Source organism: Cryptomeria japonica, chromosome 3 (genome assembly GCF_030272615.1).
Source record: "Cryptomeria japonica chromosome 3, Sugi_1.0, whole genome shotgun sequence".
Classification (NCBI taxonomy): domain Eukaryota; kingdom Viridiplantae; phylum Streptophyta; class Pinopsida; order Cupressales; family Cupressaceae; genus Cryptomeria; species Cryptomeria japonica.
In genome coordinates, this window is record NC_081407.1 from 744063725 (window position 1) to 744087708 (window position 23984).

Sequence of the window (23984 nt, forward strand, 5' to 3'; positions counted from 1 at the left end):
TTTAAGTCTCTTACTATAAGAAAGTAATGGATTGTATAACCCAAAAGAGCAATTCTTGAAGAAAAGAAATTTGAATGGAATTGAGAACACAAGGTATGAATCTATTTCTAGGCTTATTGAAAACAAGAATGCATGTAGAAGATAGAACTTACAAGTGTCATAGCATTGACAAGCCAAACATTTGGGTATCATTACACCAAGGTGAACCAACCCTTCTCCTATGAGCAACCTCTCATAATACACAACAAATAAAATAAGCAATTTCTTGGTATCTTGTCTCAATTTTTTTATTTTTTTTTGAAATATAAATATGGGGAGAAGAACAAAGATCTCAATATCAATTCAACTTATTAAGAGCCAAGGAGAAATGATTAAGAATTATATAATATAATTCTTGAAAGCAATATTGCAATACAATCAAATTATCTTTCCACCAAGCTCTAGGAGGATGAAGTTCCAACTTATGAAACACAATATCATGGATAATGTCTTGTATGCAAATAATAGAAAATAAATCTAACATAATAAGAATGAAATTTTTGTTGTAAGATAGGCCATGAGGTCCAATCTCTAGAAGAAATGAGATCACTTATAGTGTGAATTTCTTTAGCAAAATAATCTAAGATCCTTAATCTTAGGAATCTTTACCAAAGGTAAATTAGAGTTATTGATGATAAGGGACTACCACAAGTTGTGGTCATTGGAAGATAGCCCATTTTTCAACCCATCGCAAAGCTACTTGAAGAAGACTTTCATATTCTTAAGATGATGTATGGAAAGAATGAAGATAATGTTCTCATGGATTGGGATCTAATTGATGATTTAAAGGGATTGCTTAATGGAAGGTGTTATAACCTTGATGATTGGAACACTTCCTCCTCGTTTAAGTTTCATAACTTTAGTAGCTTAGTCTTTGATTTCATTATGACTTAATAATTGAATACTACCTTTCTAGGGCTAAGTGATAGTCATGCAATTCATTCCCTTTTACTTTTCATGACCGCCAACAACTTTGTTTTTTATTTGTGTGACTTCAAAATGTAATCCCATTCTATAGTACACTTTTTGTTTAAGATAAACATTTGTTTTTATTAATACTAATAACCTACAACCAAAATCTCGTAAATAAACTTTACCACTTGAATCCAAAGTGAAAGGAAAAAAAGTCTCATGAATGTAAATTCTTTAAGAAAAATGGACTTTTCAACCACCCTCCTAAACTAAATATCCAAAAAGCACAAAATAGACTTCACAACTCTCATTTTACACATTTACTTCTATTGACTCTACAAATACAAATTGAAAACTAAAGGTCCTTGTCATGTTGCCACCACCCTATCACACTTCCCACCATAATTAAACAAAAATACATCCTTTAAAAACCCTAAATTTTCATTGTCAATTAAAAAAAGTCACATTTCACAAGCAATTGGTCTTCAATTCTAATCATACAACCTTGACATTCCTTGTGTTTGATGGGGCGAAAAGAATCTCATCTCGTCACCGTTCTTCGGTAAACGTCTATACAACTAACAATTTACATCAGATTAGACAAATTTTTTCATTTATTAATTAAATTAAAAATCAGAAAATAATTTTCATTCTTCCTGGTCTCCTCCACTCACCGATTAAAAAAAAGCCGTATTGTGATGAAAAAGGACTTCCTTTTAAAGGGCAGGGCTATATGTGGTGGGGCGCTACTAAATGATATTTTTGGTCCAAAATGCCTAGTAATAAATCCAACACGAGTAAAATATTCTCTTTTTGTGGGTCCCACAGGAGCATCTAGTCTCCCTTATGGTGGGCCCTACGACAGGGAAACGTGTTTTAGAAGACTGAACAGGACAAAAGGAAAAAAATTATACACGCTCGAATTTCGAAACGTGTAAGGCGCTGATTGATTCCAGAGATCTGGGAATATATGCACGTACCGGCAATTTGGTCCACGTTAAGGCAATTCTATAAAAGGACCGTTGAAAAGATTTGGTAACAAAAAATTTACGGCTAAATAATTTGAAGAGAGTAATAATATTGGATGTTTGAATACGGTGCTCGTAGACGTTAAACGGCTTGCTAGTTAAGGGATAGCGGACGGGTAGATTCTACCGTTTGGTACGTTAGGGAAGTTATGTACCGTACGATATTTTCAGGGCACGTGGTTTCTGAAATTGATGGCGACAAGTTACCGCTTTCACCTTGTATTTCACCGCTCCTTTTCACCCCGAACGAGGTAAGAGCTGAGATTTTACCTTTTGTACTGCGGTAGTTTTTTTCCACCCTCGTAAAGTTAACCATGGATTGGTATTTCACATGTAAGATATTCGACGTTAGATGAGATACCTTCGCTTTATTTTTTCGGTTTGTGTTTTTTGGTTGGTATATTTTTCGCCTTTAGAATGTATGCATAGAAATGCTGAATAATTGGGATTCCGTATTTCTCGAGGCGTCGACTGCAATAATAAGGAGGGATCGCGATAAGTCTGTCGATCGGTCGCCGATTGAGTTAGGGATTGACGAGCGCTTTGCAGTGAGACTAAATTTGTCTGATTTGGCTGAAAATTTTGTTAAATTTGAGCCGAAGACCTACTATTTTTGGTTCATTCATTGCCCTGATTATCGGCTCCAGGGAACCTTTTTGTTTATTGCAAATTTGTCCGATTTGGCGGTTAATTGTGCGAAATTTAATCCAAAAACGTGATATTTACCCGAGGTTTGAATTTGGGGTTTGATGGGAAGAAATTCGGCGCGTTTCAACGGTTTGAACTCTATGTGTTTGGATTTTTACGGATATCGGACAGGTTTTGATTCTGTTGCGGTGGTTTTCGAGGTCATGGAAGAATTGAAAAGTGCTGCCAGGGTTTGTGACGTGAATTTTAGGGTTTAGTTGGAAGTGAAGTGAAGCGGAGCGTGAAGTTTGAAGGAAATATGGGGAATAAATTTACTCGGCGTAGACATGTCGTGGACGAGCGGTTTACGAGGCCGCAGGGTTTGTATCAACACAGGGATGTTGATCAGAAGAAGTTGAGAAAGCTTATTCTTGATGGTAAGTTGGCTCCCTGTTATCCTGGAGGTGAAGAGCACATCGGTGATCTTGATGAGTGTCCAATTTGTTTCCTGGTAAGTTTGTGGAACTTTAATGCTTTTTGTGCTTCTGAATTTTGTGGGTTTTTATTTCTTTGCTATTTTGTGCGGAGGCTTTATCGGGGGATTAATTTTAGTGGGATATGGTAAGATTTTGGGGTTTTGTGGGGTTATTGTTACGTTTAAGGTTTTGGAATTAGCATGCCATTGCTTTAGGTGTTGATGAACATTGTAACTTGCTCTGAGGGCGTTAACCTCTGGGTATAGAGTTGTGTTTGTTGAAATTGTTGATTCGCTGTGATTGAATTTTGTGCCTTTATACCATTGGACTGTGACCGCAGAGTACGTGGAGTATTATGTTTAAATAGTGCGAGTGATTTTTCTCTTTAAATTGTAAGATTTTGAGGAAAAAGTATTGTCGTATTAGGATAGAAATGCCAAGTTTCTGTAACAAGCTAGTCAAACTGTGATGACTAGTGAGTTTGCAATTGAAATTGTGAGTTTCTCTGGAAGCGATATTGGCTCTGTACAATAGAATTGATTGCGAACTCCAAGACGATGGCCTGGATTCAATTCCTGTAAAGTTTGCTCCCTTGCTGGTTAATTAAGCTTGTTGTAACTTGTAACAGGACAAGCTTTGCTAAACGTACCTGGTGAGTTTTGATGGAAGAGATACTCCTCGACTACATAACAGAAAAGTTTCACTAATGGTATAGTACTTGCCTACATACCGAATCAGTCGAGTTATAGCTCTAGGTGCTTCTTAGTGCGATGGCATTAAGGGTAAGGGATATGAACTGATACCGCATACATCAATAGAAGACTTTAGCTTGTGTGCAAAATTATCTGTAGGATTATTATGGTTTCAAAGGAATTGGTTCAGCATCAACATTTCACTATCAGGGATTCCTTGATTGTCAAACTGATGGAATTATGAGGCCATGCTCTGTTAATGTTTTACCGCTGTAGTGAAATTGGGTATTGTTTTTGAATATTTGACTGTATTTTGATGGGCACTTTGAAATATATTTGACTGCCATGAAGGACATAGACAAAGGGAATTGAACTGCAGTGGCTCCTTACTCACCAATTCCATTCGCCAGTTTACCATACAACATGAGGCATGATGTTAGTTTTGTCAGAATTGTGAGAAGATTCAAGGGAATCAGTATTGCTGTGAATGCTTTTAAAGAATGACATTGGGGAAAAGGGAATTGAAATATACTCCATTTACATTGCAGAAAGGCACAAGGACGTATGCAGAATTATATATAAAAAACTTGGCATTAATGGATTTTGCTTGAGATTGCAGAGTTATGCATAGAATTATACGCTTAAGGAGATTCTTACCATCGCTATTAATAAATTAGCACTCTAGATAATTTCCATATTTTTATTTTTTAATTGATATTGTGTGGTTTTAGGGGAATGCTATTCTTCTGGGTACTAATATGTGAATTCCATTGTAGAGAAAAGAAATGTCAGTACATTCCACGTACGTCCAAAACGGCATTAGGATGCATTAGAATTTAACTGGCCTTGGCATGTCCGTTTCACAATTGATTTTATGCTTAGGACATTTTCACTTTGGTTGTTGAATTGTTCTCACTTTAAGTGCCAAGCTTTGTTTATAAATTATCACTGCAATCAATATGAGTATCTCTATTTTTCCTCATGTGAGATTCTAGTGCAATGCTATTATTTTGGATGTATGTTTGGGAAGGGCTTTGATGAGTAGGGAATTAATACAGTCTAATTATGTGCACTAAAGACATAATTATGCCCACTAGAGACATAATTATGCTCACTAAAGACATTAAGATGTGTGCAGGGTTATTTCTAGAAATACTAGGAATTCAAGATCTAAAACTTGAACATTCTTACCATTGCTTGTTGAATCAATGCCACGTTGAGGACCCAGCTCTGTTTCCATATTATCACTGTAGTCAATTTAAATATTGCTATATTTTCTTGAAAATATAAGATTCTTGGGAAATGCTACTTTTCTGGGTGCTTCTATGAGAATGGCATTGCAGAGAGAAGAGAATTTGAGCTCACTTCAAATACATGTGTAAAATGTATCAAGCTGTATGCAAAGCTATACATAGAACTATAGAAGAATTAATATTTCACGTAATTTAATGCTTTGGATTTTTGTACATGGGTGAATCATTGATAAAGGAATGCCATTCTACATGTCCACCTCTGTTGACAATTTACCTGAGTTGATCTGGGTATTTCTTGCGTATTTTGGAATTGTGGTATTCTAGGGGAATGCTATTGATCTGGATGGTTCTTTGTGATTGGTACTAAAGAACTGGAGATTCAAGCTAACATCATATCCATTAAAATCATTGAGTTGTGTTTATAAGTTTTGTGATTTCAGGGAACTGCTATGACATTATTCTTAGAGTTGGGTACTGTTACTTCACACAAGGTAAACACAGAGCAGTGCAAAATGTGGAAGCCGTATTGTTTGGATATGGGTTTTGAGCATTTGAACTTGTGTCTTTTGACATTTTCATACTTTGCTTTGTTATTTTGAAATGCCTTTACTTGAGTATTGGATGTCACACTTATAGTATTCTAAAGGAACGAATTTATGCTGTCATGAAAGGAGGAATCAATATGCTTTTCTCCTTTTTTGTGTTGAGAATCTGAAGAACTTTTTGCATTGGTTGGTTCACAATCCATAGTTTTATTCTGTAGTTTATGAAGATTAAGGCTTTTGTGCCAATAGATAATAGCATTTGACTATGTTTCTGTGTATGCACCACAGATTCTGATCACCGCTTAGAGATGAAGTGAAATTATTATTGTATATGATAGCTGATCCATCAGCTAAAATGTTTTACTATTTGGTTTCCAGTTATTTACAATGATGTATTTGCTTCATGTTCTTTGTTGCTTTTTTTTCTTGTTTGATGCCCACTTTTCCAGTGTCTTGCAGGAACGGAATTTATTGTGACATTCATTGAATAAATAATAAAACTCGCACTTAATTTTGATATTTCAGTATTTTACTCTAGTGAATTTCATTCTAAATGGTTCTTATAGTTGTTATCCTCTAAGATTAATTGCCCTGTAAGATTTATTTTTATTAACCAATAGCACCATGTTCTTCGTCTTCTTTTTTGATTCTTACTTTTCTTGTCTTTAGGTTGTGGACTTCACAGGTTTACAGATATCAATCTCAAATTCTTTCCTGTAGAACATACAGTTCACATTTTCAATTTTTAGTTAATGATCCATCAATTTTGACAAAATAATGGATCAGTTTTGTTTTAAACAGTCCATTTCTTTTTGTTTAAACAATTCTAATCCAATGAAAGTGATATTCTGATTTGTGTTTTCTTATGTTGTATTCAGTACTATCCAAGCCTTAACAGATCAAGATGCTGTATGAAAGGAATTTGTACAGGTGAGTCTGTCAGATCTTAAAGTTTACACTTTGAACAAGTTATTCCATAATTGGTTATGATATATGATGACAATGGACCAATGCACTGATTTTACCTGTGTTACAGAATGTTTCTTGCAGATGAAATCTCCCCATTCTGCTCGCCCTACGCAGTATCCTTATAGAAGATTTTGAGTTTACCCTTTTCATTTCTCATCTTCTGACCTAGAGATATTAGGATATATGAATATCTCGTGGGGCAGTTTATATGTTTGCTGTTTCTTTAACTTTCTAAGATGTCCCTTTTGCAAAACTTCAAACTATGCTGTGGAGTATCGAGGTTGTAAAACACAGGAAGAAAAAGGCATTGAACAAGCTGTAAGATACTATGGGAGCATTCTTGGATTTTCAAATCTTCTTTTGCTTGAGCACATTTTTTTTTTTTTGCAATCGGTTGCTGAATGTGTAACTGACTTCTTCCTTATGATTTTGTCTTCAGGAAGAGCAGAAGGTGATTGAGGCAAAAATAAGGATGCAGCAAGAAGAACTTCAAGCTGAGAAAGAGAGAGTTCAGAGAAGACAAGAGCCTATACATGGTGAGCAGATGATGTCACCTGAAGAAATAGAGCGACTAGACCTTACTAATCCAAATGCAATGTCAGGTATTGCAGCAAAATTCTGGTATTCTGCATTTTCTTCACTTTCTGGAATCTGTATTTACCAGACTCCATTAAATTATGCATGACAAGTGAGTTGATTTTAACAGATGAAGATGTAAATAGTGTCTGTGGTACTCATGGTTCCTCATCAGAGCCAAATGAGGTTCATGCTACTCAAAGTTCATCTGGTGTTGCTGTTGCAAGGCCACAAGACTTACAACCCTTGCAGGGCAGACAAAACAGGTAGTGACCACGTCTTTCTTTTATTCTGGCTTTTTCTATCCTTTTTTAATTTTATTGTGATTGTTAAGGATTGTCATCTTTAATTATATGCATGCCTTGTTAAGAACTCATGCCACTTTATATCTTTCATCTATACAAGGAAAGGTTTAATAAATTAGGCATGCTGTAATGTCCTCAACCCAAAATGCAATATTATTCTCAGATTTGGAAAATAGATTCACAAATATTAAACCAAATTTCTCTGAAAAAACCCAAATTTCACTGATACTGTTTGATTTCCAAATGGAAAATACAGAGCATATGATCTGATACAAGATTAATAACAGCAACAAACCCTACAAAACACATTTGGAATCACTGCAAGAATATCAATGAAGCCCTTCACACAAACAATGGAAAACTGCTGAACTGCTAAAATCTTGAAGCACCAATGCAACCTCTGGATGAAGCTGCTCTATATGAACAATGGGGTCTCGTCCACTATCCACCTGAAACTTATGGGTTTCCATCCACAAGCGTCTAATCTCCAATGGGTTTCCGTCCAGTGAAGAATATTGTAGAACATGAAGTTCATACAAAAATGGCATAAAGATCCAATTTCTCAAAATATGCCAATTTGGTGGGAAAATCATTAATTGGAAATATTACAAATTTCCTAGGTTACCGAATCGTCACATTTACAGGCTGATTTCGGGTACAAAATGTCCTGGAATCGGATATTGGTTCGAATTGTCGATGGATTCGACCAGGATACGGATTTGCTTTGCTTGAAACGTTTTTTAGTTTTAAATGTCAAATCCAACCGATTCTAGCGACAAAATGGGGATTTTGAACCTGAATTCGGAACATTTCAACTACAAACATGATATTTGAAGGGTTTATTTTTCTCCTTGAACATTGTCACCTCAGGATTCATTGTCGGTATCTCGTTGTAAATCTGTTTCAATGAAGAGAACCATCTGAATCATCCGCCTTTCCAGTCTATAACAGTTCTGAGTGACGGGAGAGAGGTGTGACATTCCATGAGCTAGGTATATTTCAACCGTATTGGGGGAAAAATTTAATTTAACATGATTTTTTATGCATGCGGAAGAAAATATTTAGACAATCTTTTCGCTTAACTAAATATATTAACATTAGCGTATAAATTGACTTTCAATATCGTTTTTAATTCATTTGAATTTTATATTTAGAAGTCTAAATATTACTAGGGTCTTCGGAAATGCTTTTTAATTTATTAGAATTTTATTTAATTAAAAGAAAATTCTTAGATGGTTCTATTTAAAATTGCTTTTAATTATTGAAAAAAGTAAATTTAATATCTTATTTAATAATTATTAATTTTATTAATTTTTATAAATGAAGAATATTGTTTACTAAACTTAATTTATGGGTGTATAAAATATTTGTTAAATATATAATATATTATCTATATTAATTATTATTAATTTGGTTATCTATTAAGTTTAATATTTATTATTTAGTTCAATTTGTGACACACACACACACACATATACATATATATATGTGTGTGTGTGTGTATAAGCATTACAAAAGGGGGTGGCTCCCTCTTTTGAACCGAAAAATCCAGTTACATAAACATGTGCATGACAAACATTAAGCTTTCTGCACATTCTGAAAGACGTACTCAATTTGTTTTTTTTTAATATATATATATATATATATATATATATATATATATATATATATATATATGCATGTCATATTAAATGATATCTATATTAGAAAGTTTTGAAAAGTAGTTCTAACTTCTATCCATATTTGATATGGTATTCCTATCATACTATGACTTTTCAATATTTACTATTACTCTTTTATGTTAAACTTTTTTTAATATAATATAACTTTATATATATATATATGTGTGTGTGTTTTGGTGTAAATAAATATTCATTATGGATATTATTACACTTTACTTAAGTTAACTTAGGATAATGCATTTCTTCGTAGTTTGGATTTGAGACACTTAGGGAAGTGTGCACATAGGGATAGAGCTTGTAGGAGAAATTCCACCTTTTGTGGTCTTGTTTTGTTGTTACACTCCCACATTCGGTGGGTCATCCACCTCTTGTGGAATATTATATTATTTTTCCTACCTACCCCTAGTATTTCTTACCTACCCTTGTTTCTCATTGAGCCACATGTCATGATTGTGTGCTCGTACATCCATATGGCCTTGCCTATATAAGAAGGCCTGTATTCATTGTATTGGTGAATCCAGTTGATCATTTTCATATTGATGAGAATACAGTTTGTTCTTGTCATTCTTTTGTCTCTATTTTAATAATTTTCATTGTGCCCTTGATCTTGGCAAAATCTCACATGGTATTAGAGCCATTGGGGCTTCATTGATTGGTTTTTGGAGACATCGTGGAAGGCTTCTATTTTCGGATCTGAGGAATTGCGCTTTTTGGAGGCATCTTGGAGCGTTTTCGACCTCACGATTGCGTTCGAGAGGCCGTTTCCATAAAAAATGAGTATAAATTCGACCTATTTTGGCGAAAATCGATTTTTGGGTGTGAAGGAATTTTTGCCCAATTCGGATGGTACGTCAGCGTCTGCCTAGTCAGCAGCGCACAGCCAGCGCCCAGTCAATGCCCAGTCAGCATTTTCTTTGGAAATTTTTAGACCCCTCTCCATTGAGCAATTTGGATTTTTGGGTCAACTTTGGAGGCCCATAACTTGCTCAATTTTGCTCCTTTTTGGGTGCAATTTTTTTTGATTTGGGCTAATTTTTCGTGCTCTTCGCAATGGTGTGGTTATTTTCTGGTTTTGGTGCACAGGGTTTTTGGAATTTTCAGATTCTCTCAGCTGTACCTGTCCAATCTTCAATTCTGCAACTTCAAAGGCCTCGTTTGAGCTCATACGACCTCCTTTCCAGGTGTCGTTTTTTTTGAAAGTGCATGTTTTTTCATCTACTTTCATAATCTATGATCAGATTTCAGAGATTTTAAGTAGAAATTGTACTTTTAGATATTGGTCTTATTTGGCCTATTTGGTACTTGTAAATTGCTTGGATCTTAGTTTTAGATCTCTTGCATTATTAGTTTGAGTCTCTTTTGGCTTTATTGAGGCAGTTGTAAAATTGAAATCAGAAGTCCACTTTGCCATTTTTTGCAAGTGGCCCATTGTACATGCACTAAGTATAAAGTGCCAAATCATCACTTTTGGGGGGGTTCTTTGATTGAGTGAATTTGGTGGGGTGTCTTGTGTGATTGTGCCTCTCTTTCCTTGTGCTCTTTCATTTTTGTTGCAATGAGTCCTCATAAATTTCCACCTTTAACTCCACATAATTATGCATCATGGAAAATTAAAGTATGGAGCGAATTAATGGAAAAAGGTCTCACGCATTACATAGATGGAACAATAGCAGCACCCCCTGATCCTAAGGTTGATCCTAATGCTCAGTTAGAATGGCTCACTAAGAATTGCATGGCTCTTGGAACTTTGTGCAAGTTTGTATCAGATGACCTCATCTTTCATATTGAAAAGTGTACTACAATCAAAGATGCTTGGGATTTGTTTTAGAAATTGTATGGTCAAGTTGATGAAATCAGAGGTTATAAGATTGACAATGAGCTCACCAACTTGGATCCCAAGAGTTTTGATACAATCCAAGATTATGTCACCAAAGCAAATGAGCTAAGAGCAAAGCTTAAGGATTGTGGAATTGACAAAAAGGATGCTTAGTTGATATTCAACTTGTTGGACAAGCTTGCACCAGAATATGCAACATTCGTGTCTAGCTTCCAAACTCATCGTTTGACAGTGGGGAGTTTCTATGTTATGCCTTCATTTGATGCTTTCACAGAAATGTTGATATTGGAACAATCTAAGTTGTTGAACATGGGGTTTCTCAAGTCTTCAAAGTCCAAGGCTTTGGTGGCTAATCAAGGGAATCAAGGAAGTCAAGGCAAAGATTCCAACAAGAAGAAGAAGCAATCTAAGTCACAGCCACAACAGGAAAAAGGACAATCATCCTCTTTTGGGGTGGAGTTTTTTCCCACTAGGTTTTCTCCCTTTCTCGGTTTGTGAGAGATTGCATTGCATAGTTTTTCTTGCATTTGCATATTGTACATGTACCTATCATGGCCTAGTAGCCGGGACCCATCTTGCATGGTTGACTTGAGTCTTCATTCCCCTAAGTTGCACTTAAGGGGGGGTGTTGGTGTAAATAAATATTCATTATGGATATTATTACACTTTAATTAAGTTAACTTAAGATAATGCATTTCTTCGTAGTTTGGATTTGAGACACTTAGGGAAGTGTGCACATAGGGATAGAGCTTGTAGGAGAAATTCCACCTTTTGTGGTCTTGTTTTGTTGTTACACTCCACATTCAGTAGGTCATCCACCTCTTGTGGAATATTATATTATTTCTTCTACCTACCCCTAGTATTTCTTACCTACCCTTGTTTCTCATTGAGCCACATGTCATGATTGTGTGCTCATACATCCATATGGCCTTGCCTAAATAAGAAGGCCTGTATTCATTGTATTGGTGAATCCAGTTGATCATTTTCATATTGATGAGAATACAGTTTGTTCTTGTCATTTTTTTGTCTCTATTTTAATACTTTTCATTGTGCCCTTGATCTTGGCAAAATCTCACAATATGTTTTTTTATATTTTTTTGTACGGGCGTACCCAACCTCCCCACAAAAAATTGTCGTACCGGCATACTGTACTCACATCCTTGATTCTGATTTGGCAACTTAGGCTAAGGTCCCATGGAGGGGGGCTTCCTAAGATAGATCGGGTGCTGCAGAGATTTTTTAGGAATTTTTCTAAAGTGGGTGGTCCCATGAAATGTGTAGCATAGTTTTGCTTAAAAATTTAAGCCCCTAAATTGAAGGAAGCTATTGGTCCCATGAGCAGCAGTGAAAAATGAAATAATTTGTTTTTTCTATTTTCCCTCTAAAATGTTTGGTGAAACTCATCTCAACTTTTTTCTGATTGCCAAGTGGCAAATACAATTCCTAAGCTAGTGGGGCAATTTCTAGCCCCACCCTATTTTCACTTGCTTAAAAATGGAAGCCTAAAAAGTAGGAGCTTCTATTTTTTAGGAGCAGATTCCAAATAATCCTGTAGCCCCCCCAAAAAAATCTCCATGGGACCGCCTCTTCCTTAAAAATAGAACTTAAGCCCCTCCCATGGGAGGCAGGGTTCCCATGAGGGGGGCTTAAGCTCTATTTTTAAGGAAGAGGTGGTCCCATGGATTAATTTTTTTGTGTGCTGTGGAATTATTTAGAATCGTTTCCTCAAAAATAGGAGCCCCTACTTTTTAGGCCTGCAAATTTGAGCAGGTGAAAAAGGGGTGGGGCTAGAAATTGCCCCACAAGCTTAGGGATGTTATCTGCCACTTATCAAACATCTAAGTTTAATTTCTATTAAAAACTAGTTTTGGAGGGAAATGAATTATTTTTATTTGTTTTAATTATGCACATAGTATAGAAAACAAAGATATTATATTCATGAGACCACCAGCTTCCTTAAATTTTGGAGCTTAAATTTTTAAGCTGAACTACACTACAAAGTTCATTGGACCAGCAACTTTAATTTTTTCCTAAAAAATCTCAACAGCTCCAGCTCTATTTTTTAGGAAGTCTCCTTCCATGGGACCCCAGCCTTGGCAAATTTCCACTCCACTCTTAATTTCCAAATTTGCACTAGGTGGGAAAATCATTAATTAGAAATATTTTAAATTTCAACTCCACTTTTTCATTAATTAGAAATATTTCAATTTTCCATTACACTATTGGTGGGAAAGTCATAATTAGAAATATTTTAAACTTTCCATTATGGCACAAAATCCAACTACCCACTAAGTGTTTCCAAATATTTAATTTAATATTTGAATGTACTTTTGATATTGAAAATATTTGGACATTCATAAATATTAAATTAATTATTCCCTTTAATCTTGTATGATTAACCCATAGAAGAATACAATGGGTTAATATTGACCAAAAGCCAATTTTTAACAAAAGGGGACATGACACATACTTATATTAATGTTAAAACTGCAAGCTTTGTGGGTGTTTCCACCTTACCGAGGAACCAATTTGCAGAACATCCTCCACAGTTAAGAGAGATTCAATACATGTTGTTGTATTGAGTTAAGAGGTATTTTACAATGAACATTAGCCTTGCTTAAATAGGCAAGGGTAGTAGGAAGAATGGACAAGGTTGAGACAAGTGTCTCAACATGGAGGAAGTAGAGTCCTGATAGAACCCAACAATATCCTCTAGGATAATAGATTCCAAATAAGACTCAACAATATCCATCTACCTCATTAATGTGTTCACCTAAGTAAACTTAAGTAAACTGTAGACAGTAGGAACTGTTTACTCCAACAAGCTTTTGATTTTACTAATCAAAACACTAGTGTGTTTTTCTTTCAATTATGAAATTTTATTCCAAGCTGAATTATGAAATATTATTCCCAGCTGAAATGCATATTGTGAGGTGAAACTGTCCAGTCAGTTTAGGTTTTTAAAACATGGAGTTGTCATCCATGGATCAGACAATAAAATCATACTCTTTTTTAGAATAAGAGATGCAGGTTATCCCTAGTTGGTCCACTTTTGAGCTCGTGGGCGTTACTGCTTGCAATAGAAAGGGTCCAAGAGTAAGATTAATTGACAAAATGTTCAGAAACTACTGTTAAAAAATTGTTAAATCTGAAAATTATACTGCTATACTCACACAATTCAGCATAACTTCTCTCCCTTATTACGCAACTCAGTGTCAGCTGTCAGTGATCACCATTGTGCAGAGGGTTTGTTTCAAAAGCTTATTAAAGATTTCAATTTTGAGTTGATGTATATATGGTATAATACTTTAAGATCTGTTCATTGTGCTAAATATCATATTAATCATTGTTGAGCGGTGAGGAATGAATTACTGCCAGAAAAGCAAAATTGGTGGATTATATTATCTGAATTGTATTGGCCTTAAATATTATGATGGCAGATTAGGAGTTGTTTGAAGACTGGTCATTGCTCTATAACTAAAGTAATATTGCTGCCTAAATCAACTTTCTAAAGTTCAATATCCTTTATATAGCCATCACATTCTAAAACTACTCTCCAAAAGTAATCAAAGGGAGATTTTGAGTGCCAAGGATCCACAGTGCAGTCAGAAGAGACAAAAATGCTGATATTATTAATAAATATGGCTAGAAAAACGGAATCGCTGCATCTTTGGTAAAGTTTTACATATTTCATATTTGTTTGTTGGGATTCAATATCATTGAAAATTGTTTATTTATACTTTGAAGTGGGCCCAGCTGCAGCATGCTAGTAAGGGCTACAAGAATATTCCGATTTCATCAGCAGAATAAGTAAACCTGCAAGCAGTACAAAAAAATTGGGTTATATTTTTTTAATTATGATAAATATTAATTGGAAAGATTATAGTTTTCTGCAAATATATCATTCTATAGAAATTAAAAAATTAAACTTGATCAGGTGTTACAAAATATTCTCTCTGGGATGCTAAAAATTTAAATGAGGCATTACACTCAGGCTATATGGGTAGGGGCTCAGCTATAACTATTTAGTATTAACCCACATTATAGCCCCTCTATAGATGGCTTGGGGCAAGGAAGGGGAGGGGTGGCACAACACCAAGCATTAAGTAGGTATTGATCCTTTCTATGTTAGACATTATATCTGTATGCATTGATTCATGTGACATATGTAATGGACTTCTTGTGGATGCCTCAATAGTTCCTCTTCTATAGGATTGGAGACCTGCATTGAAGGAGTAGAGAATATTTATTTGGCATCTTCCAGTACACGAGTACCATGATTCATGTGACATATGTAATGGACTTCTTGTGAAAGACTCAATAGTGCCTATTCTATAGGGTTGGAGACCTGCATTGAAGGAGTAGAGAATGTTTACTTGGCATCTTCCAGTACATGAGTGCCATGATGCATGGCTGATTAAATTTGATGTTTCATTTCATATTACTCACAAGGAGTGGTTTTCTGAATATGAAAATTTTAATGGAGATTGTATCTTTTTAGGACATGATTTGAGTGCCTCTTCTATAGGATTGGATATCTGCATTGAAGGAATACAGAATGTTTACTTGCATCTTCCAGTACAGGAGTGCCATGATGCATGGGTGATTAAATTTGGTGTTTCATTTCATATTACTCACAAGGAGTGGTTTTCTGAATATGAAATATTTAATGGAGACTGTATCCTTTTAGGACATGATTCAACTCTTAAAATCAGTGTAAAGGTTCTGTTTAAGAAAGTTTAGGAGGATTATGTCACTCCATGGAGCTCTCCATGTTTCAGTTTTAGCAAGAAATCTGATATCTGTGAGTAAGATGAATGATGGAGGTGTGCTATTCTTTGACAAACAGAATTGCAAGATGGTTTGGGGAGCAGTGACATTGGCAAGAGGAGTTTGCACTAGATCACTAGTCAAGTGTATGGTAAGCACCTAAGTCACCAGGTTCGGCCGAATTTCATCCTTGAATTTGAAATTCGCCGAACTTCAAAACATGCAGTAAAAATCGTTGAAATTCAATTGGTCAATTTTTTTTGTTTTTTGTTTTTGCTTCTTCTGTTAATATTTTTTAAACACATCTTCAGTCTGTCATGAGTTGCGGTAGTCGCAGCCTGCAGGAGAAGTCGCCGGAGAAGTAGTCGCGGACCCGTGATAGTCGCAGCCTGCAGGAGAAGTTCACCTGCAATTTTTGCCTGCCGTTTTTGCTGTCGTTCGTGCCCTAGCATATGTTTTCTATGGTTTATATTTTATAAATATGTCATCTTTTTGTAATGATTTCAAATCTATTTATTAATGTTAAACTATTTAGGCAATTTTATAGATATATTACATATATTTATTAAAAAAATTTAAAAATTACATATGGCGAATTTAATTCGAATTTTATACATTTCGAATTTTTTCCTCATCGAACTTCATTCGAATTTCAAAGTTGTCAAACTTCGAATTCGAATTCGAACCTGGTGACTTAGGTAAGCACTATGAGTGATTAATCGGTTGTTGTTGAGGCTGGAGACCATGTATTACCTACAAAGAAGGTTGATGCCTTGAAGAATGTCACTGATTCATTGATGAAGTTAGTGAGCATTTTAGAATTCTTTTGGTGTAGGAAAGCTATGGGCATTGCTGCCCCTAGCTACTAATTTATGTTTTGAAGCCCCATTGCAAAGTATACAAGTGGGAGATTGTTAGAAAGGTGTTGTACACCTTGAATACATATTTGGAAAGCATCCCACTTACGTAGAATTGGGTCCCACATTTGGAGAGGCAATTTTGAATTCTCCTCTTTGAAATTAATCTTGCCATTTGGATCTCCCTTGCAGAACATCTATGATACAAGAATTTCATTGTAGTAGTACCTATGATTTGGGTTTGCTTTGTAAGAGATCTATGACAAGGAAGTTACTAAGGCATCTTTGACTCCTATTTTTAGCTGCCATAAGAGAATCTTGTAAGGTGAGATTGCATGCATGCAAATGGGATGCATGTGTGATTTTTTACGCATCGTTTTGTGCTGGCAGCTTAACAAATTTCTTTACTTTTTCACATATCTCAATTCCTTGGGAACACTTGGATATCCTCATGTATTGTTTGAAATCTGGAAGCATGCCGGGGACATCCAGAACGTCCTTGGGATGTGAGGAAAAATTCAAAAAAAGAGGATGTGTTCGTTTACACATGTAAAATACAACAAAGGTTTTGAATTCTGATATTCATTTTTTCAATCCTAAGGATTATATGTGATATTATATGCTGTAGTTACCATTTTCTTATAGTTTATTCAGTCAGCTTGGTTACAAATTTACAATGCTTAAATCTCCAAAGATCTACTGATCTGAACTCTTATCGGAAGTTTTTAATTTTGTATAAGTATAGTTGTGTAGTTACTAAACTTTCTCTATCATAAATTTATAAATATGATGTGTTTTTCTCGATTATTTTTATTGGTTGACATGTCTTTGATTTTTCTTGTGCTTGCCAGCTGATCATGGTTCATAAGTCCCCAGGATATACAGATTTGAACCTACATACTAGAAAAATTGTAGCAATCTTCAATCCTAAAATTGTGCATAGCATTTTTTCATCACAAGTATTATGCTACCATGTCATGCCTCTGTCTCTTGTAGTGCTCACTATCAATTTTTTGAAACTTTTGCAGTGTTATTAAGAACATATTTAGATGAGGTTTGGTGTTATATTTCAAGGGCGTATTGTCTTTGAGTATGGTGATTTGCTGATTTGTTTAACCAGGGTTCGGTACAGTTGGGTATGATCATATATATATATGTATAGTTGATAATTCATTTTCAATTGTTAATGTCAAATCAAAACATTTTGTATATGTTCAAGATACAACAATGCTTAGTGGTTAGTTTTAGGTTAGTTAATTTTTTTCTATTTTTAACTCTTTGATTTTCTGTTTTTTTTTATTTAATTTTTTTCTTTGTCTGGGGCCTTGGGGTACACAGTGATGGCCAAACGCAACCTTGGATTATAGATTTAGCTTGGGCGAACCCTGGCCGGGCCCATAGTCTGGCGCTGTACTAAGCATATACCTAGGTCATACCTTGACTGGGACCCTTAACCAGATAACAGAGGTCTCCAGTGGGACCCTTGGGGCTATATCTTGGATGCACCTTGGGCACACCTTATAACAGAGGTGTTAACAAATGTTGGGTGATGCAGCAATAAAAAATGTTTCACCTTGGATGTATGCAGGTTAAATATGTTTTCTGGGGCTATACTTGAGGCATACCTAGACCAGAACTGACGTCTGGTACATGTACACCTTGGTTTTAAAGTGTTCCTGTAAACAGAGGTGTTAACAAATATTGAATTTTGCAGCAATAAAAAATATTTATTCTTAGACCACTTCCTATGTATGGAATAAAAATGATACGGGCAAAGAAAATCAGATTTCACATAACCAACTTATAATATTGTTGCCATAAAGCACATCAAAAAGGTCACACTGATCAACTTCCCTCTCAATTCATCAATCCAGTTGTTTAAGAAGGGATTTTAGTTTCTTTGAGTCTCAAGCATTGAACCATGGGGACGCGTCCCCCCCACCAGAGTCCCATCCCCTCACCAAGATTCCGATGTTTTCAGGATAAGGGGATGTGGAGGAAACGTCCCCCCATTGTACCGCCACCGCTGCTCGGACACTACCAAGATGTGGGGGATGTCAAGGATGATGGAGTATCTTCTCGTCCCCAGTTAGAAACTCCAACCCTAAACAAAAAAAACGGTCAAAATTTTGTGAAAATGACATTCGTAATGAAGGTTTGTGAGGTTTTGGGGGCTCTGCCCCCGGGCTTCCACAAGGGGTGCTGCCTGTTGACCCCGTTGGGGGCTCTGACACAAACCCCCACAAGGGGCACTACCCCTTGACCCCAAACCTCCACCCACCATTCTAATTGTTAATGCAAACATTCCCATATTTTTTATGCTTATTAGTTTAAACTTCACTTAGTATGCCAATGTTTCATTTGCAATTCTTATACTTATTCTTGGTTCACTCCCAAAGTTCCAAACCCCTGCCCACCATTGTTAATGTTCAAATTTCAAATTTCAATGCAATCATTCTCATGTTTCTAATGTTTACGAGTGTAAACTTTACATAGTGTGGCAAAGTTTCATTTATAGTTCTTATACTTATTCCTTACACATCATTTTATAAGTAATATTTCAAGTACTATATGCATATGCGACACCCCCTTACTGCCCCCTTGTCCTCGTCCCCCCACCAAACTTAGGCCCTTGGTTCCCTCATCCCCTCGTCTGGTTTGAAGTTTATCCTTAAATTTGCTCTTTGAAAATTTCTATACAAACTTTGTTACACGCAAAGAAACGGGACTCGAACTCGAGACTCGAAGTCAGACTCAGCTTCAGACTCGGTTGGACTCGGGAAAGTGAAAAACTCAATAAATTTAGAGATTTTTAAAGATTTAAAACTTGTTTCATGCACCCTTTATTGAATACACCTTAAAGACACAATAACATCATCAAATTCGGCTCATTTGGTTACATACACAAGTATACATCAATCACATAAGCATAAACGCAAATTGTAGATGAAGGAAATAACAAACATAGATATATAAATATTGTCAAATGTATACAATATTACAAAATTCGTGGAATAAAAAATCCATGTCATCATATGATCATCATCAAATGTTCCACACAAATACCAAAGGTAAATACAACTACAAGCCTATGGCTCAGAGGAGTGTGCACCCTCTGGCCCCGACCCCCTGCAAAGGCATCTAAGATAGGTCCTGGATGATTCGGCAGCCATAGCTGCTCCCCGTGACACCATACCATGCTCACCAACATCAGGAACATCTGTGTCACTATCAGTATCTGCCTTTGAATCTCCTGTCTCTGCTCGTGCTCTCTACTCCTCCTCTGCCATGGCTACAACCTCGACCTCTATATCTACCTGGTCGATCCAATCAGTGTCATCATCACTAAAGACAGCCGCAGGATCTGTCTCAGTGGCCTACTCTGCATCAGGATCAACCTCACCTAGAATGATAGGAGAGATGTTAGCTAATGCATTCTTTCTCATTCTGAGGCGGAGGTTGTAGTGAACAAAGACGAGATCATTTATCTTCTCCACAGATAATCTATTGTGCCTCTTGGAGTGTATGTGCTCAAACATACTCCAATTGCGCTCACAACCAGATGCGCTACGTGGTTGGCTCAAGATGCGAATGACCAACTTCTGAATATTTGGTGTCATTGGGCCAAAAAAGCTCCACCAATTATCTTAGTTTGAAATGAGAAAAATAAATAAAATCAGTCTCTCATAAACTCATTTAACAATATACAATAAAACTAAAATTAAGCCTTACAATTTATTTTTTACCCGGCATCATAGTTGTCCTACTTTCTTTGGCAATAGGACGAGAGAATGTCCCCCCTTGTGCATTTGAGAACAACTGTAGCTCTCGAATAAGCTCTATCTGAGTAGTACCAGCAGGTGCCATCTTCTCCATGATAGAGTATAGCCCATTAAGGACATCCACATCAGCCTTGAAAGAAGGGATAAAATGGAATGTCGGATTCAGCTAATACGTTGTGCATGGATGGGCCTATGAAGCTGATGATGCCATCTCCTATCAATGATCTCCCAAATGGGACCATACTTGCTCTCATCTCCTTCGTAGATGGATTTGATGCCCTCCTTCGCCCTATCCATGCCCTCATATATGTAGCCCATTGCGGGCTTTTCTCTATCCGCAACTCGCAACAAAACCACCAAGGGCTTAACAAACTTCAAAATTGAAAATATTGTGTAATTTAGAAAAATGAGCAAATAAGAGAATATGATGAGTAAGTTATAAAACAAAAAGTTAAATTGTAGAATTTATAAAAAATTTACCTTCACTATCTCATCACAAGGGACCCAAAAGTCTCGCTCATAAAAAATGCAGTTTGCCATATCTTTCCCTGTAGGGGTGGCAGCATAGGATGATGAAGACCACTCCTCACCAACAATCATACGTCTCAAGGCCAACTTACATCGAAGCATGGACTGCAATATGATGAAGTTTGTGGCAAATCTTGTGATTCCTGGATGAGCTAACTCCTTCTGCTCTGTGTATTGTCTCATAAGAGCCAACACCCATGAATGATTATATACAAATTTGCACACATTTCTCTCCCTTTCTACACATCTCTTGACCCATGGTAGTTTTCCAATATTCTCCAACATGAGGTCAATGCAATGGGCAGCACATGGAGTCCAAACTATAGATGGGTGCCTCTCCATCAATAGTCTACCTGCACCAACATAATTTGTTGCATTGTAATTAATGACGTTCCAAATAGTAATTAATTTGCAAACAAAATTAGTTTGTAATCAAAAGTTTACCTGCAGCAACATAATTTGCTGCATTGTTGGTCACCACTTGTATCACGTTCTCCTCACCCACCTCATCAATCACCTCTTCTATTTGCTCACATAGGTAGGTGGCATTCTTGCAATGGGTAGAGGCATCAATGGACTTGATGAAAACGGTGCCCCCTGAAATAAAAAAATAAAGCAAGATCAATGATCATTCAATAAATCATTAAATAAAAAATAAAAAATTAATGACTAAATGAAACTAAAATTAATCAATCACCTGCGGAAGAAACAAGAAAATTAAGGAGAGTTCTATTTCTCCTATCCGTCCAACCATCAGTCATGATGGTGCAACCTTTAGTGCTCCATATCTGGCATTGTTCACCTAATTCCTTCTTCACATCATTCACCAATTGAGTCAAAATGGGTCCCCTCAAATCAGACTCAGAAGGAGCTTTGAACCTCGCCTTGCATACGGTAAGGGCATTAACCATTTCTTGCCAATAAGGAGACTTGTCACAAATAAATTAAATGAGATAAGATAAGTATGTACGAGAAAAAATAAAACGAAGAATCGAAGTATAAAAATTAAAACAATCAAACATAAAACATTCATCTGGCTGTAAAGAATGGAACACTGCCGTAGACCCAAAACCTGCCAACTGCCATTTTAGCGGCATCATGGACCTCCTTGTTCCAACCCATGCTCTTAAGCGACTGTTGGGACCTAGGAGTAGTGCGAGGCACAAAGAAGGTATCCAACCTAGATTTACGAATCCTAGGTCCAATGCTAACACTCCCACTACAACTACTAGTGCTAGGAACATGAGAAGTGGCAGTGGCACTGCCACTTATAGAAGTAGAAGGGGAAGCACCAACACCAATAGTAGCAAACTGAGTGGGACAATATGGAGGTAAGGAAGAAGGGTCTCCAACACAACCTAACTATGTCCCTCTTCCTCAAGTTGCCTCTCTCCCAATGGCCGCTCGATCCTCCTTTTGCTTCTTTTTCCTTTCAATTTCCTCAACCATTACATAACAATCACGTACGGCCTCAGGGAGTGCTTTTAGGCATGGTTCGGCATCATGTCCACGCACACGAGAAATATGATATTTCAGTCTATATATACCTCCATGGAATATTGTTTTGCAAAATGTACATTTTGTTTGCCCCTTTCCTTGCCCTGGAAAATCCTCGTGATATTTCCAAGCAGGGTCCTTTTTAATGGGGGGTCTAGAAGCTGAAGTAGACATTGTAGGATAGTTTTGTGAAACTTGAAGTTGAGGCAAATAAGAAAGTGAATTTTGCTGCAATAAAACATTACAAATACAAAATGAAATTAATACATATTCAAAAAAAGTAAGGTAGGGTTTGTAAATTTAAAAAAAATAAAAATTATAGGGTTTGTCAAACCCTACTTTTAAAATAAATAAATTTACAAACCCTACATGCAACCCTACATAGTACAGCTACATACTACATACTACATACAAATATACAAAAGATTTTGGAAGAAAATGTAAAACTTTCAAAATAAATGAATAGAAAGTGGAATTTTTGCATACAAGAAACAAAAAAATCTTCAAAAAAACAATCTCACCTCTTACAACAAGCTTGAAATGAGCTGCAAACTCTTCCTATCCAACTCTTGATGCTCCAAATCCAAACACAATGCAGCCCCAATGTGATTAATTGAAGAAAACTTGAGCTTCCTCCTTGCTGTTTTTTCTTCTATGCACCCTTGTTTTCTTCCCAACTCACTTTACTCCTCCTATTTTTGCAAGTGAATGAAATGAAGTTCACTTTTAGGGGTTAGAGATAAATAACCAAAAAAGAAAAAGTTGAAAAAGCTTTTTAAAATGTTTATTTTTTGCTTTTTTTTTGACCCTGCCGCTGGCCGAGTTTGAGGCTCGGGACTTGCTGAGTTAATGCCAAACTTGCCAACTCAGCGAGACCAGACTCGGCCTACCAGACTCGGCTGAGCCCGAGTCCGAGCTCCAGAGACTCGGCGAGCATGTCTCGGGCTCGGACTCGCCAAGTTTGGTGAGTTTTGAGCGATTTCCTAATCTCTGGTTACACATAATTCAAGATTTAATCAACATTTCATTCTTAACTTTTAGCAATTATACGGATGATACATTTGAGTGGAAGATTCTGTAGTTTATAATTGTCAATAGTTTCGGACCTTTTAATAATGAATTGACATTTGAAAAAGACGTCTTTTGCTCCTTCAACATAAACTTTATCTTGTGCCTTGGTATTCAGCTTCAGTGTGTATGGACTTTCTTCTCTTGTTCGGTATTTGCATCTCTCATTATTTGTACTTATTTCAAAAGCCTTATCTTTTCTGATTTGTCTAGAATTTACTTTATTTAGATGCAACCTGCTGGTTATGAATTTTCTGTGTTTAAGTGTTAGTTATTCCTTTCCAGCTTTTGGAGTTCTTTACACTCGTTACTATTAGCCTTTTAGGTCATTTGTGTACATTGATATGATATTTGTTTCCTTTTATCATATGTGATAGGATATGGTGGCCGTGGAGCTGGAGTGATTGAATTTCTTTAAAATTTTATTTGGATGGTACAAATGAACAAATTAAATGTTTGTAACTTTTTGCTACATGCAAATCAGCATTAAGATTCAGCACATAGAACTTTTATCTAATTGCTGTCCAAGCTCAAGAGTCAC

At 36.1% G+C, this 23984-nt stretch overlaps 1 protein-coding gene across 1 annotated transcript in view; it reads left to right on the plus strand.

The window, feature by feature from the left end:
* The first annotated feature begins 2337 nt into the window (after nucleotides 1-2337).
* LOC131042283 (E3 ubiquitin-protein ligase DA2L) overlaps nucleotides 2338-23984 on the plus strand; it is a 29299-nt gene continuing 7652 nt past the window's right edge. The window contains exons 1-6 of the mRNA XM_057975621.2: nucleotides 2338-3117; nucleotides 6451-6502; nucleotides 6609-6654; nucleotides 6778-6859; nucleotides 6981-7143; nucleotides 7248-7383. Of these exons, the coding sequence (XP_057831604.2) occupies nucleotides 2926-3117; nucleotides 6451-6502; nucleotides 6609-6654; nucleotides 6778-6859; nucleotides 6981-7143; nucleotides 7248-7383 (671 nt within the window). The 5' untranslated portion in view covers nucleotides 2338-2925. The remainder of the gene's footprint in view (nucleotides 3118-6450; nucleotides 6503-6608; nucleotides 6655-6777; nucleotides 6860-6980; nucleotides 7144-7247; nucleotides 7384-23984) is intronic.